We start from the raw sequence: 18,993 nt of genomic DNA on the forward strand, positions 1-18,993 counted from the left end.
TAATACCAGTTACATATATATTTTGACATTATTTGGCAATGTTGTGGTCACAAGCTGAACAGCAATGCTGTGAGCTCATGCTGCGTGTGCTAGCCTTAGTTGCTCACTTAGTACTGAGGCTCTCACACCTGGGAATATTGGCCACAATTTAAAAAAAAAATGAGGTCTGTTTACAAGAGCCCTGAGAAAGCTGATGTGAACCCCATGTAGCCGTGGGAGTTTTGAATCATACGCTATAGTGTACCTATAAGATCCCAGAGACGTGTTGCACACCCTCCGTCGAGCACCTGCAGGCGCGTTGAGCAGTTCAGTGGTTAAATACTAAATATAAAGATACAGTACTAGAGCAACATCCTATTTTGCCAGATAATTCGCTTTGATGAACTCTCTCTCATTGCAGATGGAGTTCATGTTCCCGTACTTGTGGAGTAGGTGTTCGAAGCTCCACTAGGCACTGCAACTCCCCAAAGCCTAGCTATGGTGGTTGGTACTGCATAGGAGAGCGTGTGCGGTATGAGTCTTGCATCATGAAGCCATGTCCCCCCTGATTCTATAGACTACCGCACACAACAGTGTCAGGTGTATAACAACATGAATTTTAACCTCTCTGATATTCCTGAAGATGTCATCTGGGTACCAAAATATGCTGGAAGTAATTATAAGCTTTATTTTGTTGTCTTCAGAAAAGCAAGTGTATTGTCATTAAATATAATAGTAATGAATGTATAATTTTGAGGTAATAATATAAGACTTGAAATTTAAGTACAGGAAAAGCTAAAGTTTGGTTATAATAACTATTACTCAGTTACCTCTGTAATATTTTCAACAGTTTCAAGAGAAGACAGTTGTCAACTTTTCTGCCAGGTTTACAATAAGACCCGAACCTCGTACCTGAAGCTTCGAAATAAGGTTGAAGATGGTACTCCATGTGGGCCTGGCACTTATGATATCTGTGTCAGTGGAAAGTGTCGTACAGCTGGTTGCGATTATGTTCTCAACTCCACAGCAAAGTCTGGTGAGATCACACCTCAAGTGTAAATGTAATATCCAAAGGAAACATTTTTGTGGATGATTAACACTTTCTAGCAGGTCTCCCCCCCTTTTGTATCTCCCCCAAGCTATCCTTATGGATTCCTCAAAACCCAGGTACCACACCAGACTCTATTAAATTATGAGTGGCTATCAGGTACCAGTACCACAATCTGGTCTGCTCATTAGAGACAAGGGAAGTCTGGGGTTACCAGACTACTGCAGTGACAATGGGGAAAAACCAGCATTGATTTATGCATTATGATTTCTTTTCTAATTATTATTATTATTAGTTTTTGTAAAGTAAGCATTTCTAGAAAAAATTATATAATGAGTTGGGGCTGTTTGGGATAGGCCTGTACAAAGACAATCTGTGCTGATGAAATTAAATTACAGTAATTCTTATATTTTTACATAAAAGGTTAGTCTCTTCTTACACATGTGCTACCATATACATTTATTTGCTTCTTTCAGGACATCTTGATTTTACTAAAGTAAAACAAATAATAAAGTATAAAATCCTAAACAGTAGAGTACTAGGTGTGTGATTTAACACAGTGGACAAAATTAAAACAAGTCAAATTTGGTTGACATTAAGAGTGCAGGTAACCTGTCAGGGGCGCCTGACAGCTGGGTGGACACTGCTTCAGATTTGTAGTCCTGAGGTTCCGGGTTCGATTCCCGGTGGAGGCGGAGATAAATGGGCAAAATGTTTCTCTTACCCTGATGCCCCTGTTACCTAGCAGTAAATAGGTACCTGGGAGTTAGACAGCTGCTACAGGCTGCTTCCTGGGGGGTGTGTAACAAAAAGGAGGCCTGGTCGAGGACTGGGCCGCGGGGACTGCTAAGCCCCGAAATCATCGGGGCTTAGACGGATACTTAGATGTACTGTACCTATCTAACAAGGGCTAATATTTCTGCTTCTATCTTGGCCAGATAGAAGGGCTATGGCCAAAGGCTAATATTTCTCCTTATATCTTGGCCAGATGTCTGTGGTGTGTGTAATGGGGACAATTCAACTTGCCAAGTGACTGCAGGGTCCGTCGAGACGTCTCTTCCGTATGGGTACACAGACATTGTCACCATCCCTGTGGGTGCTGCCATGATAGAGATCACCCAGCAGTCCTATCACGACCAATCCACTGATGATAACTACCTCGGTAGGTACAGTATTCCAGTTTCTGATTTCAAGCTTTTTCAAGTTGAATTCTCCACTTTTTGAAAATTTAGCTTATGTGGTTTATTTGTTTCAAGTTTGTTGTGGGCAGAAATTATTCACTGTTAAAAGACAAAAATAATTATTTATTTCTAACAGTGTTTGAGAAAAATGGCTATTTATATAAAATAAGATGTACTAAATATCAACAGTTACTGTATTTGTAAGAAGCTGTTGTAAATGTATAACATTTACAACCTTCTGTAAAAGAAGGTTGTAAATGTACATATCTGTGATTTATTATTTACAGCACTAGTTGATCCAGAAACCGGAAAATACTTGATAAATGGAGGCTCTGTTGTGATTCCCTTCCCTAAGTTGGTGGCATTTGGGGGGACGCTGTTGGAGTACTCTGGCTCTAGTTCTGTCACTGAACGCATCAACTCGACTAAACCTTTACAGAAAAAACTATTGGTTCAGGTCTGTAAGACTTTTGCTAATATATTGTACTATATAATTATATGTTTAGAATTTTGAATAATACATTTATTATATTATATTTTCTGACAAAAAAATACAGTCATTGCTTTGCAAAAAAATTTCAAAATTGGAGAGCATCTTAAAATAGAAAGCCAAGATGGCAGTTACTTTTAAATGACCTCACATTACATCATAAGTTACCACCACCAACACCATAATCTCATAATAGGTTTAGATAAACAATAGTAATTCTTAATTTGACATTGATAAACTCTTTATACCATATTTCTGAGGGTGCTTCGAGCTGGAGATTCACTCCCCTTTGTTCCTCTGGGGGTAATTTTAGCACAGATCATTCTTCATGTCTTCCCAATCGTCTGGCATGGAACATTCCAGACGCCAGAGCTGAAACATGGTTCTGCCTCTGTGTCTTCATATGAGGCTTCCAGAGCTGGGTAGGGGCCTGAGGAAGGTCTGTTGGTGTCCTTTAACCCCTTTTATCTCTGGTGCCCTCTGCAGAGGATTTTTCACTCTGGGCAGAAAATCTTGCATATCCTCCATTGATCTTTAAAATTGATTCATCAGCTACTCATCCCCATGTGCATCTTATTTGTGGAGGTTTCTGTTGTCCCTTTTCTTCTGTTGAAAGCACCTCTGGCTCCCCAAAGCTATACTGGGCTGATGTGTATATATATTAGATTGGCAACAGTCAATTAATAGAGTTTTTAGCCTACCGGGGACCCCAAGCCAGAACCTGTCCCCCACAGAGAAGAACAAGGAGCAATTGCCTATAGGCACCACCGTGTAGTTGGAAGCAGTCTATGGGCCATATTCATGAAACAGTTATGCAAGCACTTACGAACCTGTACATCTCTTCTAAATTTTTGGCGGCTTTGTTTGCAATTATTAAACAGTTAATGAGCTCCGAAGCACTAGAAGGCTGTTTATAACAATAATAACAGTTGATTGGGAAGTTTTCATGTTTGTAAACTGTTTAATAAATGTAACCAAAGCCATCAAAGATTGAGGAAAGATGTACACATTCGTAAGTACTGTACTTGCGTAACTGCTTCGTGAATCTAGCCCTATGTCTGCCATCTACCAGGTTAGGCACCCAAGAAGATAGGAATCCTAAAACAAACTACAGCTGTTTAAAAATTGCATACCAAAAGCCAAACATGCAAGCAGAACTCCCCAATCAGAAAACAAGCAAGCAAACATGATGTCACTACAGCCGCCGTGCTGCTGTCTGCGCAGCTTCCCCCTCCCCGGGAGGGGGGAAGCGGGAGCCAGACCTTCTGTGCCGGCTACATAACCCCAGTTCTGAGGCTGTTGTGTTGGGTGGCAGTTGATCAACTCTGGCTCTATTTCTTCAGCAGTGCTGTGCCTTGTAGTGTGGTGGTGTGCGAGTTAGGAGTAATTCCAGAAGTACAGAGGCTGCATGCATATAGGGTCACCTTCCCTGGGTGCTCCTATAAGTACTGCCTTGCAGTTTGGGGTTGCCTTCCACAAATTGTTCGGGGACTATCTCTGCAGGGTTCTTTTGCTGCTCAGTGATTGCCTACCCTTGGGGTCAGCTGGGGTTCTTTCCTATCCTTGTTTGGCCTTGGGTAGGAGGTAGTATCGTCGCTAGCTGGGGCGCAAAGCACTGTGCAGCTGTCGTAATATGCATAGCGGCTGGTTCTGTTCCTCCTGGAGACGTTGTGCTTTTGCGGGGTGTTTCTTTTGTTTTGTTTTGTTTTGACTGGTGGGGGAGTCTGTTTGGTGTGGCTGTAGGACCACTTGTATTATTTTGGTGGCCCTCCGCTAAGTCCCCGTGATTGCACACGTTGTAGGGCTTCAGATTTTTTTGTTTGGTAGTTCTGGGATAACTGTTTAGCAGTACCTTACCTGGGCTTCCCTTAGCAGTCAGCTTAAGGGCCTTGGAAACCCTCATTGGGGCTCATTGGACCGATGGATGTACAGTGGTGATCTCTGATGCCCAGGCTACATGCACTTTGCTTCTTTGAGAGGGAAACAGATTTTGACCTGGTTCTCTGTAGGCCCTCATGGGCCTTGCAGCAATAGGGAGCTAAGGAGTGGGCCCTCCCAGAAATATTGTATGACAAAAAGTAAATACTGTAATGTTAACAAAGCATGTAAATCAATATTATTTTGTTATCGTTACCTTCTTTTGGACTTGCCTGAAATGCTGATCGTACAGTAGTTAGTGGTTTCAAAAAATGTAAAATTAAAATGTACATTTTATCCCCATAGCTTTATTACATATTGTTTATAAATAAAAATGTTTCAGTGTTTAATGAACACTTTATTTCAACAGATCCTGTCAGTGGGTGATTTGAACCCCCCCAACGTTGTGTATAGTTACACAAAATCTAACTTGCATTCTGACCCAAATTATTATTACTGGCAGTTGAAAGATTGGAGCAATTGCACTGAGCCTTGTGTTGGTAAGTAAAAAAGAATAAGTTTATCATTAAAACAGTGAGAGTTGTAGTTTATCTGAAATAAAAATTATTAGACATAACCTGTAGGCTGACTAATGCTTGTTTGACTCCTCCAGAAAGCCAGCATTGAATGTAATTAAATGCCGCCTCATGGTTGGGCCTTGGTGTCTCCCTTTATCCCCTCCCCCTCTTCTAGGTGCATCAGTAGGTGGTCTTAGGCTCCAAATGTCATAGTGTTGACACGAGATCCGTAGTGTTGTCGTAGAACCTGGGATGCTGTCACTTGTGCGTTGTCAGTTGTAACTAGTGGAGTTCAACCCAACTACTGATTGGAACATTTGTGGAGATGTTTACTGCTTCAAATCTGTTTGTCTGTGAACCTTGCCATTGTCTGTTTTGCTTCACTTATTTTCTGGATGTTTTCTTTGGTGAGGGTGATGCATTTCATTAAATTCAATGTTATTTTTCTTACAAGTTTCTTTTTTTGGGCCAGGCAAACGTAAACGGACAGCATACTGTGTGCGGGCAGACACTGGACAGGAGGTGAAGGAGGAGTTGTGCTCTTCACATCAAAAACCAGAAACCCAGCAGGAGTCTTGTGCTCATACTTGTCCTGTCTTTTGGGCATACAGCGACTGGTCTAAGGTAACTTTTGAGATATAATAATGCAAAAAATTTAAAGTGTCTTAATAGGTAAACTAATTAATAAAGCTATTTCTCCTTCTGCATTTACAAGGTTAGTTAGGAACATAGAAAAAGGAAATTGCAGGAGGTATATTGGCAAACATAAAAGACGTTGGTCTAAAGTTTGTTGTCAGCACTCATTCCTCCTCTGGCCACTGATTGAGAGCTGCTGCTTTTTCATTATGCTCAAAGAACAATTCTGTTTCCACTGAAACAAACAATGGGATATCTGTTGACCAGACCACACACTAGAAGGTGAAGAGACGACAACGTTTCGGTCCGTCCTGGACCATTCTTAAGTCGATGGGATATCTCATTCTTGAATTCTATTTTTAGTCTGAATGATACCCATTAGCCACAGCCTCTGTTATTGCACTTTATATCTTTTGTTTAACAATTTGCCTGTTTGATTCAATCTCCATCTGTTTAGTCTTTCCTTTTCCATTTTTAACTCTAGCTACTGTAAGCTGCTCTGCTCCTTGATTTCATGAATCCAAGTCTTCTCTTTTCTTTTCTTTTTACTCCAGCTCATAAAGACTAGTTTCTTATTCAGTTTTAGTTTTCTCTTGATCATTCTTCATCTGCAGCTCTAGGTTTCAACTCGTCTAGCTGGAACTGCCTTTCTTTGTCTTCTACTTTTCCTCTTTCTCTTCTAGCTGCAATTGAATGTCCATCTGGCACCATTCAAAGCATCTGCTCCTGCTACATTTTTGCTTGTATTCCTTTTACCTGTGCCTGGGAACAGTATCTCGTCTGTATCATCATCGCTACTATGCTTCCCAGCTCCTTCTACTTAAGTTACATGCCCTGCTTGAGAATGCAGCTCCAGCATGAAACACCCCTCCCACACTTTGTGAAGTATAAACTAGAACTTGAGAACGTTCAGAGGTTTGCAACTTGATTAGTACCAGAATTGAGATGCCTCAGTCATGAGGACAGGTTGAGAGAACTCTCCTTCACAACATTATAGAAGAGAAGAAACAGAGGGGATATGATAACTATGTACAAGATCTTGAGGGGGAATAGATTAAAAGGATAAAAAACTGTTTAAATTGAAAAGAGGTATGACATGGGGACATCGGGGGAAGCTGGAGAGGCAGTCGAGTCAAAGAGATGTAAGGAAGTTCTCATTATCTGTATGAGCGGTAGGCAAGTGGAATGCATTGAAAGAAGAGGTTGTTCAAGCCAATTCCATCTGCAATGTTAAAGAAAAATATGATGAAAACATAATGTTAGGGGGGTAATTATTCATAATGATTTTGGAAAAAAAGAATTATACCTAAAACATTTAATCTCCTCACACTGACTTTCAGATTTATATTTATACTATTGATAATTCAACACAAGTATTAGTAACAAATAACACTATGACTTAAATTGACATAGTTTCTAATTAACGTGGAAATGAAACTATGATGTGGCTCCTAATGTTATTTTTTTCCCCTCACTATGACTTAACTTAATTTTGCAGTGTGAACTGAAGGGCGAGCAGTGTGAGCGGGAGCGTAAGGTTGTTGGTTGTGTTTCCAGCCTGGGCAATACTGTGGAGACTGAGCGTTGTGAAGCTGACCAACTGGTCACACAGAGAAACTGTCCTCGTGAAGAGTGTGCAACATGGAGTTATTCTGAATGGTCTCCGGTTAGTATTATAACTTGACATTTATCACCATACTATAGCAATACCAGAAAGTTTCCATATTTAACTTTTTCAAATGATTAAACACCAGATAAATATTCAGTATTGAATATTAACACTGGCAGTCCAGTGGTCCTCCGTGCATGTATGTAGGTATACAAATAAACATGTATATATATATATATGTGTATATATATATTTGTTTTTATTCTGGATGTACTGTATATATAAATGTAAATAATAGCATGCATCTTTCACGCATCTAAATATTCAGATGCAATCTTATTACACATGTATTTTTTGTGTGTGCAGTGTTTATGTAAGGATGGTGATACTGTGGGTGTTCAGCGCCGGCCATACTACTGTCAGCTGCGGCAACGTCCGCTGCCGAGCTGGGAATGTGAACAACTTGATAAACCCATACATATTCGTAATTGTTCATGTTGGTTTGCTGAGGAATGGAGCTCTGTGGTACGTTTTTGTTGTCAGTGTTTCTGAGCATTGTACAAATAGTATTGAATAAATAGCTCCCAGAGCACCTGAATGGGGTTCTGGGAGTAGAAGAACTCTCAGGACCTGATCCAGGTACAATCCAGGTAGCATATTATCAAATAATAAATTGGTTTAACCCCTAACGTACTGTGAAGGATTTACATGCACATCCTATGTAACAAAAAAAATGAAGAAAAAGTCTTCCAGTTTGTCCAAATTCCATAATACCGATTTCTACTTTCTAATTGTGTTGTACATCGGTATATGCCTTATTATCATCATTGTTTCTATAAGTACTATTAAAACAGGAGGCTGGGCTGACCCATCACAACCTTAGAGGAGAGAAGAGACAAAGGGGATATAATAACTATGTTCAAAATCTTTAGGGGAGTAGGTAAAGGAAGCCTATTTAAATTAAGAAGAGGTAGGACAAAGGAATATTGGTGAAAGCTGGACATTTAATTGAGTCAGAGAGATGTAGGGTTACAGTAGTTCTTGTTCCTTGTATGGGTGGTCAGCAAGTGGAATGCATGGAAGGAAGAGGTTGTTAAAGCCATATCCATCCCCTAATTTTAAAAAGAAATAAGTTGAAAATGTTAATGTTTAGAGGCAATTACCATGCCAAGTATAAAAGGCTGATAGGTGGGGGATAAAGTGCTAGATCTTAGTCCCCCTGTAGTCACTTAATATGTAAGCATTACCACTCCTGACTATTAACTCCTTCCTGTTCATCTCCTTTTATATTTCTACCTTGACACCCCCCTTTCTGCATGTTCAACCTCTCGCCACAGTGTCCCCCTCCCTACCACTCCCTGTACATATTACTGGCCTGTATATATTACATCAGCCAATACTCTTTGCACCAGTCTATACTCATTGCACCACCCTGCTTTTTTTATATATATATATCAGGCAGGGAATACCTTTCTGGATTGTCCCCATGAACAATGGGAAGTTAGTTGAACAACAACTAGATACCTATTACTTCTGCACTGATAAAGGCTTTCATGTCATTGATGTCTCCAGTTAGTGTTTTTCTGTTTTATGGATACTTTGTGTCAATGTGAATGTAAATAGAATACCTCAATCAATTTGGTTTTCTCTAGTGTGACCTGGAGGGCCATGATGATACCATTGTTGGAGGCAGCTTGTCTAACTGTGGCACTGGTGTGATGCAACGACGTGTCTTCTGTGGCGCTCCATCAGATGACATTCCACTCAGTGACTGCAGTGCCCTGACCAAGCCCCCTGAAACTATCCCCTGTCACATCCCATGCCAGTCTACAACCACAGCTCCACCACCCATTCCAGTCACCACTGAAGGTCTTCCTACATCTTCTACATTAACAGTTTCTGTTACAAACTCACACACTGACAACTCCTCTTCACTGAAAAAGGTAATATTCTGCTTCTCTAGTTTTGTGTTGGCCCTCATTAATGAGCTGTGATTTTAAGCTTGAAATAATGTGCTTGAATTACAAATGTAATTTTTAAATATATACAGTACATACAGTACTCTACTGTAGTACATACAGTTTGCAAAGCATCGTTCTAAGCACCCACTCATTTGCCAACAGTCTACTTTCTGCAAGTGTCCCCATAGTAGGTACTTTGTGCTTAAGTCTCAAGCCAGGAAGCAATATTTTGTACTAATCATCCATGGGCATACAAAACTAAAAAAAAGTTTGTATTGTTAAGAAAGCACCAAGGAAGTATAAATGTTATAAAGTACATTCTGTACGTACTTTGGTTTAGCTATAGTGGAGCCTTGAAGATCTCAGTTTTTTCTAACTGGATGGTGCAGTGGCAGGCAGTGGTGCTCAGCCACAAATGATGAGGTGGGAGGTACCACGTAGCAATTTCTCTTGCCCATTCTTTCTTTATTTTTTTGCTTTTGTGTGGTCAAGTAATGTACAGTACAGTATTGGGGGTGTCACTATTGATATAAATTTGTTATAACATGAGAAGTATATGTATAATTATCTAAATGTAGTTATAGGATGAGAGCTACACTCGTAATGTCCCGTCTTCCCAGTACTTTTTGTTATGTAACGCTTCGAAACTATGGATGGTTTTGGCATCCAGTGCCTTCTCAGTTAACTTGTTTTAACCATCTGAGAGACTGTTTGCAAACTAAAACTTTCTTATATTTTGTCAGCACCATGGTTTCCTTAGTTTGAATCTATGAATCTTTTGTTTTTAAAGTTGTAGATTTAAAGAAATGTCTCGTCTATTTTATCGACTCCTGCTGCTATTTTGTATGTCGTGAGGAAGCTGCCTCTTTTCGTTCTAACTTCCAGCCTCAGCATGTTTAATGCCTCCAGCCTCTTCTCATAGCTCATGTTCTTAAGTTCCAGGAGCCATTTAGTAGCATGTGTTTCCACCGTTTCTAATTTATGTGCTTTGTTAGATATGGGCACCACACCACACCACACCACTGCTGCACATTCCAATTGTGATCTCACAAATTGCATGAACAGTTTTTTTTAATATTTCTTTGGCCATATATTTAAATGTGGTTCTGAAATTTGCTAGCATATCATATATGCTATAGGCTCTTCTCACAATTGCCCTGTGTATGGTCCTCTTTTGATGGCTTACTATTCCAAACCACTCCTAGATCTCTTTCCTTGTCAGAAATTTTTAATATATTTTCACAAAATTTGTTGGTTAAGTCTGGCGTGTTTTCCACTATTCTGCATTTCATTATGTGACATTGATTTATGTTGAGTTCCATCTGCCTTTTGTTGTTCCACTGACTTATTTTGTCTAGGTCATTTGAGAGGCCAATACAATCATGGAAATCCCTGACTCTCCCCAGCAATTTTGCATCATCTACAAACATATTTGTGTAACTCTGTATTCCCTTTGATAAATCATTTATGTACATAATAAACATTCCTGGTGCAAGAATTGAACCTTGAGGACTCTGCTGTGACATCTCTCCAGCCAGATATAATAATTCATTGTGTCAGGCGACAGGCAGCTAGTTTATACATACAGTACATGTTAGGCTTATATCGAGGTCCTCTCCCAGGGTTGAATTACTGACTTTCTTCAGGATGTAACCCCACAACAAATTAACTAACTTCTGGGTCAGGACATGTGTCCTGCCTGGGATTCGAACCTAGGATTCTTGATTTGTGAGTCGAGAGTGAACCCAACTGCACTAACAAGATTGCCATTGATCACTGTTCACATTTGTTTGATAACAAATTTATCATCCAATTTAGAAGTCTGCCTGTCATCTCTCCAATGTGTTTTAACTTCCAAAAGTCTCTTATGTGGAATTCTGTAAAAGTTTTTTAATCTTAGTGTATACTATTGCCCCAGCCTTCCCTTCTTGTAAGATTTCTGTGGCTGGGTGAGCCCCAGTGGCTCCCTGATCCTCTTCCTCTCTTCCAAATCATTTCAGGGTAGCGACCAGGGCTCGTCCAGAAATTTGTTTTCATTACGTTCAGTGCTTTTTTTTTTCTTTTAAGTGCTTACTGAAACATCCTTCATTCTTTACACAAATTCTTGTTTCTTATTGCAAGCAAGTGATAGCTGTATCACATGTGTTAACCTGTCCAAAATACAGAATTCTCAATTCTTTTTTCATTTCTCTCTCTTAACACCTTCAATAGTTAAAGAAAATAAAAATTGAATGACAAAATTCTTCTTAAGACTATTCCTTTAAGGGAAAAGAATTCCAAGAAGATAGATATAACTTAATAATTTTCTTCATTGATAATTAATAAGTGAATTTAATTGATAAATAAATAGTTTTTATAAATAACTTGGAAAAATCTGTTTTCAACTCACTTATACTGAAATTAACAACTACCTGTAATTATTAATCAAGATATGCAGTATGACAGGCACTAAACTTTATTACATTTTTATATCTGCTATCTACAACTTGCCTCTTTAGAGGAAGGGTGGCAAGGAGCAGAACCAGCACAACTCTCTAGACACCCCATTCCATAAACACAAGAGTAATGGAGACATATATACTGGTGGTTCATCTTCGAGACAGCCCCATCATCGTGGAAATCAGCAGAAGGTGACATGGACACAAGGAGGTAATATTGGAGTGAACCATGGGCAAGAAACTAATGAAATCTCCAATGCTCTCCCAAGTAGCCTTGATGAAAGGGAGAGAAACAGCCGAAATGACTTTTCTGACAATCGCTTAGATACCACAAGACACCATAATGATTATAGTAGAGAAAGAACCAAGAACTCCAACCGCCATGCATCTCATCAGTGGGACCAACATCGTAGCAGTGAAGAAGAGAGTAATAATGTGGTGCAAGAATACGATCCACTTATAATTGATAACGAAAACCACAACACAAACTGGCAAACTGGTGGCTGGAGTACGGTAAGAACACAAATAATTTAGATAATTGGAAATTCAGTAATTCCAATTAAGAGCAATTTAATTTTAAAGTTTTGAGTAAACCATATTTTATGAATTTTTTATTTTTTTAATTCAAAATAGAGGTGAGCCGGTATATTGTAAACACTTTTTGTTAAAAAAAATGTGCGTAAAATCAGGTATTATAGGCAGATCTGTTTGAATTGTGACATAGTATAGCTAAACTTCTTGACTAATTTGACTGTGACATTTAAACCTCTACATTATTATACTTCTTTTCTGGTAAATATAGTATCAAACATTGAAGGGAAATATCATTCTTTTACACTCACAAGCTTTTTTACATGCTGTGCATAAATGTGTCCAGAATGAGAGTTACAAATTGGACTGCCCATACCTCATTTTGATTTTGTCATAAGCCTCCCAGTTCATCAATTATAGATTAAAATCACCTAGAAGAAGAGAGCTGTTTATGATATTTCTGATACTTCTTGTTACAATATTTATGTAAAATGAAGCATTACAAGTTAATCTGTTTAAATTGTGCTATAATACAGATAAATTTCTTTGGAAGTTTGGTCGAGAGTTTTAATGCTCAGCATTGGTAAATCTCAGAGGTATTAATAATTTAATGAGGTTGTGTAAGTTGTCACCGAAGTAAAATTTGAAGAGGTAGTTATGGATATTTGGAAGATATTTTTTGTAATATAGGAAGATATGTTTTGTGTATGGTTTTAAGTGAATTATGTTGTATAATGAACAATATTTCTGGGTGACTACCCCTCAGTAGTTCCCCATAGCTTGCACTCTGGGGTGTAGCCAATCCTTGAGCAGTGCACCAGGCCTTTGAGACCCATACTACCAGGTGCCAGGACTAGAATGCTGCTCTCAGTGAGATGATGTGAGCCAATTTTCACTAGTATCATGACCTGTTTATGTAGTAAATTGGAAAATAACTTTGAGTACTATTCACAAGGCCTACTAGCTTGGGTGGTGCTTGTCCCACTGATAAGGTGTTCTCCAGTTGCATTTCTGTCTGTGTTCTCATGGGGGATGGCACTTGCTCTTCTCATTTGCATTTCTGCTGCTGCAGCAGCATTTGGGGCTTGTTTTGCCATACTGTACTACTTGTGCTCTCTCTGAAGTGACCTCATGTCATTGCCCCTTGTGTTGCTGCTCAGTCTTCCCTGGCAGATGGTTAGGAGGTCTGAGCTTTTCTGGGGTTGGGGTTCCCAACCCCAGAATCCAGAAAGGTCCACCAGTCGGTGGCAAGAAAATAGTTGTGAGTAGAGGCAGTAGAGGATGTCCCTTCCTCATTAAGAAAATGTGTGAAATATGAGAAAAACTGCAAAGTTTTGTTGAAAAAACTCACACAGATAAAGCTGTAGCAGGTCATTGCATTGACCTTTAAAATGACAATGTGATGTCTCACTGCAGACAAGTGTTAAAATGTAGGGAAAAATAAGTGTCTTTTAACAGATTCTTAGTAAGACAAGCAAGCAATGAGCCACAACCAGGTCCTAATGGTAGGCCTGCAAAACGTAAGAGAGAGAGTGTACCCCAGAGAAGTCATCACTGCCTTATGTTATAATGAAAGGGGGACTCCCCTTCCAAACAGTAACACAACTCCTCCTCCCCCTCTCCTTACCGTCTTCCATACACCAACAAGAGTCTTCAATAAAGGCAAGATATACATACTATATTGTAGCTAGCATAAAAAGAGTAGTATTCGATATAAAATGTATTTTTAAGTTAATATTTTTGGGGGTATGGAACGGATTAATTCAATTTAAATTATTTCTTATGGGAAAATTTGTTTCGAGTTACGAATTTTTGAGTTACGACCCGTGTCTGGGAACAAATTAGATTTGTAAGTGGATTTGTAGCGGTATTCATTTTTTCCTGATATCAGAAACAATACTAGTGCCTATATCAAACTCCTTGGCAACACTCACAACCACCCAGCCATTTTCAGATTTCTAAAACATGTAACGTGTCCTTAATTGTTAACTCAACCTTCTTCATCTTTAACACCTCCAGAGCGATTGCTGCTGCTACCAGACAATCTTGGCAAAAAAATGATCAACGTTACTATGAAAACAAAAAAAAGTTATTTAAGGAAATATTTCACTGATGGCGCAGCACTGTGGTATAACACGGGGGATAGTGAGCTCGGGGCTATTTAGCTTGACCAGGCCTCGATGGGTCAACTTGGGGCAGGCAGGCATGTTACATAGGCCACCAGGTGGAAAACAATTCTCCAGATTTTAGGAAGAAGCTACAGTCTTCAGCCTGTGCACATAATTTTTAAGAAATTTGTATTTGTTATAATATTACTTTAGTTTTTACTGTGATGAATTGTTCTAAAATTATTATTGGTTATTGTATACAATACAGATTATAGGCCCCTCCACATGCCCCATATTCCCCAGGCAGTCCCTCCAAACTCTTCCCTCTCTCCTGACACCCCTAAGCCACGCACCACTAAACCTCCCACCCCAACACTACCTATACCACGTGCCTCGACCCACAGTCGTACGGGATTAATAAGGTATGGCCCATTGCCTGACTTCCATATCTGGGAAAAATCTCCGGTTGTCCGGATTTCAGTCCTGATATGGACAAGCAGGTAGAAAGTGATCCAGGTTTTATTTAAACTCTGCCTGTCTATTTGTATTCGAACAAACCTCCGGTCATTTGAATTCTATGGACATTTGTTTGGATAAAATTATCCAGATGCAATTTTATCTGAATGACCCTGATATTTGGTTTAGTGGAATCCGGATTATTAAGCTCATATAGTATTTAAACATTCTGATATTACACTTTTTATTTTATTTATATATACTGTACAAGAGTTCTTACATTCTTGTATATTTTATTATACAGTATATACACCAGTACAGTATATATTTATAAAAAAAGTGCACTGTTAAATAATAATAATGCAAAAAGCCAGATACAAAATAGATCAGAGGCATTGAGATAAATATGTAAATGTATCATTGAGGCGACTCCTGTCCCACGCACGACCCGAGGCAACCACCATAAACGATTGCACCACGAACACTTGTGAATTGTGATGCCATAGCAAGATTTCCGAGCTTCACCGCAGCCAAAGTAAGTCACACAACTGTTTCATATTTTTCCTGTAATCATGGAATGCATTTTAACAATATTAGAAAGAAAAATATATGCAATACAGAGTATTAGAAAGTTAAAATATGCATTTTAATAAGACAGTATTAGAAACAAAAAATATTAGAAAGAAAAAAATTTCTTTGTGAACTCTGGGAAGGATGTCAACTATAAAAAGGGGGCACAGTGTAGGGGGTTAAAAAGGGGGTTACTGAGGTCCGAATTAGTGATCTTCTACCATGTCTGTTTTTCGTATGCGTTTAACATTGTCATCTATTGTAAAAGTGCTTGAATTACCATATGTAATTCATATGTCAAGTGTTCAATCACCCACATTCCAATGATGTGTAATAATTATCTAATACTGTTCATTGAGGGCAGATAAAGTATATACAGTATGCTGGTTTGCATTGTAACTCAAAGAATACACTTTTGGTAGAAAATGACCTATCAAAGTTAACACTATCGCACACGGTGCGGGCGCTCCGCAGACTCTGACGTCATGCTCTCGACGGTGCGGGTGAGCGTGTAGTGACACCGAAATGTGTATACTCTTTTCAGTTTTCTCACCTTAATTCTCGTGCTACGTCGTTTGTTTTGGTATCATTGTGTTCGCAATATAATTCCCTATAGGGGTACTGTATATGCATATAAGGTCCAAAAGCCCGCCATGACTCCCCACAGCAAAGCCTAAAGTCGGCAAAGTTACCCGTGAGTGTGCAAAATCAGGAAAATGTGTATACTCGTTTCAGTTTTCTCACCTTATTTCTCGTGCTACGTCGTTCATTTTGGTATCATTGTGTTTGCAATAGAATTCTCTACAGGGGTATATGCATATTAGGTCTAAAAGTCGGTGTGACTCCCCACAGCAAAGCCTAAAGTTGGCCAAGTTACCCGTGAACAAGCACCAATTGGCACTCCTGCAGACTAATGTATATACTCGTTCAGTTTAATAACATAAATTTTCGTGTTACTTGTTTCATTTTGGTATCAAATTGTTTGCAAAATAAAGGCACATATTTTAAAACTAGTCCCATAATAATTGAACAATAAATGGAATTTTAACAAATATTTTAACTTTTGGTTTTTCACCACAAAATTATTTATATATTTCCAGTGTTCTGACAACAGTTTTTGTGTTACGTCTTTCATTTTGGTATCAAATTGTTCGCAATATAAGGGCACATATTTTAAAACTAATCCCATAGTAATAGAACAATAAATGTAATTTTAGCAAATATTTTCAAATTTGGACCCCAAAAGTATTTATTATCTTTTCAGTGTTCTGACATTAATTTTCATGTCACGTCTTTCATTTTGGTATAAAATTTTTTGCAATATAAAGGCGCGTATTTTAAAACTAGTCCAATAATAATAGAACAATAAATGGAATTTTAACTTTTGGACGCTTATCACCACAAAATTATTTATATATTTCCAGTGTTCTGACACCAATTTTCGTGTCACGTCTTTCATTTTTGTATCAAATTTTTCGCAATATAAAGGCTCATATTATAAAATAAGTCCATTAATAATAGAACAATAAATGGAATTTTAACATATTTTAACACTTTCGCGCTCTCGGCGCTCAAAAAAAACCAATACCCCAGATGCTTTCGGCACTTCGCGCGCCTACGCAGTAAGACCGAAAAAGTGTACACTCTTTTGACTGTCCTGACAATAATTGAAGGCGCACGTATTTAAATTTGGTATCACTGTGTTCGCAATGAAATTGTCTATAAGAGCATACCTATAAAATGCCGCCCAAGCATAAGGAGTATCAACACCAAATAAAAAACTATGCAGATCACTCGCCGAGAGCGCCAAACAGCAATAAAATGTTTCCACTCTCTTAATGGTTGCGAAGCCTACAGTTGTCCTACATCGCTAATTTTGGTATCATTGGAATCGCAATAAAATTCTCTACACGGACATATGCATATGAATGTTTAATATAGGTAATTGCCCACCCGCAAGAGTGTGTGAAGTGGAGAGTAGTTAGCCGCGAGCGCACTGGCGAAAACACGGGGGAAATCATGCTTGGAAATTTTATACGTTTCCTGACCCTACTTTTCTATGTACGTATTTCTTTTTTATACCAATGTGTTCGCAATAAAATTTTCTATAAGATGAACTGTATAACATTTGTACAAAGCATGTGTAAGAGAAGCGCCAAATATAGAACCACGTCGCTCAGTATGCGTTCGCGGCAGAAACGAACGCATTGTTTTCGTTCGTTTGATGTTTGTCATGTTTATACTTGTTGAAACATTTTATAATTTGTATGACAGTGATCGCAGTAAAATTCCCTACACAGACATATACATAACACATACAAATATTTCCCACGTGTTGGATATATCAACGGCTAAAGGGAACCCACTGCCACACGCTCGCCACACCCCCAAACATACTTTGTGTATTTTTTTTTTTACTCATAGAAGTTTATGTGATATAATATTCATTCTGGTACCAAAAAATTCGCAAATAAATTCTCTACAAAACAAAAGTATCCCCATCCATTTCGGTTAAAAAATGGAATTTATAGAAATATTTTTTCGATGGACGAGAAAAGTAGGCTGTTATGCGGAATCGTAAGAAAAAACGGCGACGAGTTATCTCTAATCTAAAGCGCGAAAGTGTTAACTTTTGGACGATTTTGGACGTTCTTCACCACAAAATTATTTATATCTTTCCAGTGTTCTGACATCAATTTTTGTGTTACGTCTTTCATTTTGGTATCAAATTGTGCGCAATATAAAGGCGCTCATTTTGAGACTACTCCCAGATAGATCGGATTAAAATTAAAATTTTTAACAAATATTTTAATGAGTGACTCGAGTCCGAGTCTCGGTCACCCGAGCAGACTCGAGGAAAAATGAGTGACTACGGGGGGAGGCAATGGTGCGCGATAGTGTTAAGACATAAATATATTGATGTCCAAATAATTTTTTTAAGCTCATCTTATTCTTTCCAGTGTTCCCGAGACTGTGGTGGAGGAGAAAAACGCCGTCAAGTTGTGTGTATTGGACCAGAGTCATCCTGTCTGCCAAATGACCGCCCATTAGAGACTGCTCCATGTAATACTCAAATTTGTACAGAATGGTCCACAGGAGACTGGGGTCATGTGAGTGAACATAATATAAAAAGAAATATATATATATATATATATATATATATATATATATATATATATGTCGTACCTAGTAGCCAGAACGCACTTCTCGGCCTACTATGCAAGGCCCGATTTGCCTAATAAGCCAAGTTTTCATGAATTAATATATTTTCTCTAATTTTTTTCTTATGAAATGATAAAGCTACCCATTTCATTATGTATGAGGTCAATATTTTTTTATTAGAGTTAAAATTAACGTAGATATATGACAGAACCTAACCAACCCTACCTAACCTAACCTAACCTATCTTTATTGGTTAGGTTAGGTTAGGTAGCCGAAAAAGTTAGGTTAGGTTAGGTTAGGTAGTCGAAAAACAATTAATTCATGAAAACTTGGCTTATTAGGCAAATTGGACCTTGCATAGTAGGCTGAGAAGTGCGTTCTGGCTACTA

The 18,993-nt window shown here is 38.5% G+C and overlaps 1 protein-coding gene across 1 annotated transcript in view; it reads left to right on the plus strand.

Annotated features, from left to right (window-relative positions):
* Positions 1–18,993, plus strand: part of LOC123759412 (ADAM metallopeptidase with thrombospondin type 1 motif A) — a 353,349-nt gene that overhangs the window by 289,383 nt on the left and 44,973 nt on the right. Inside the window, 12 exon segments of the mRNA XM_069335228.1 lie at positions 401–539; positions 541–652; positions 830–1,015; positions 2,016–2,189; positions 2,496–2,665; positions 4,986–5,115; positions 5,606–5,757; positions 7,268–7,435; positions 7,745–7,903; positions 9,031–9,321; positions 11,838–12,290; positions 18,403–18,552. Of these exon segments, the coding sequence (XP_069191329.1) occupies positions 401–539; positions 541–652; positions 830–1,015; positions 2,016–2,189; positions 2,496–2,665; positions 4,986–5,115; positions 5,606–5,757; positions 7,268–7,435; positions 7,745–7,903; positions 9,031–9,321; positions 11,838–12,290; positions 18,403–18,552 (2,284 nt within the window).

This window comes from Procambarus clarkii, chromosome 32 (assembly GCF_040958095.1).
Source record: "Procambarus clarkii isolate CNS0578487 chromosome 32, FALCON_Pclarkii_2.0, whole genome shotgun sequence".
NCBI classification, from domain to species: Eukaryota; Metazoa; Arthropoda; class Malacostraca; order Decapoda; family Cambaridae; genus Procambarus; species Procambarus clarkii.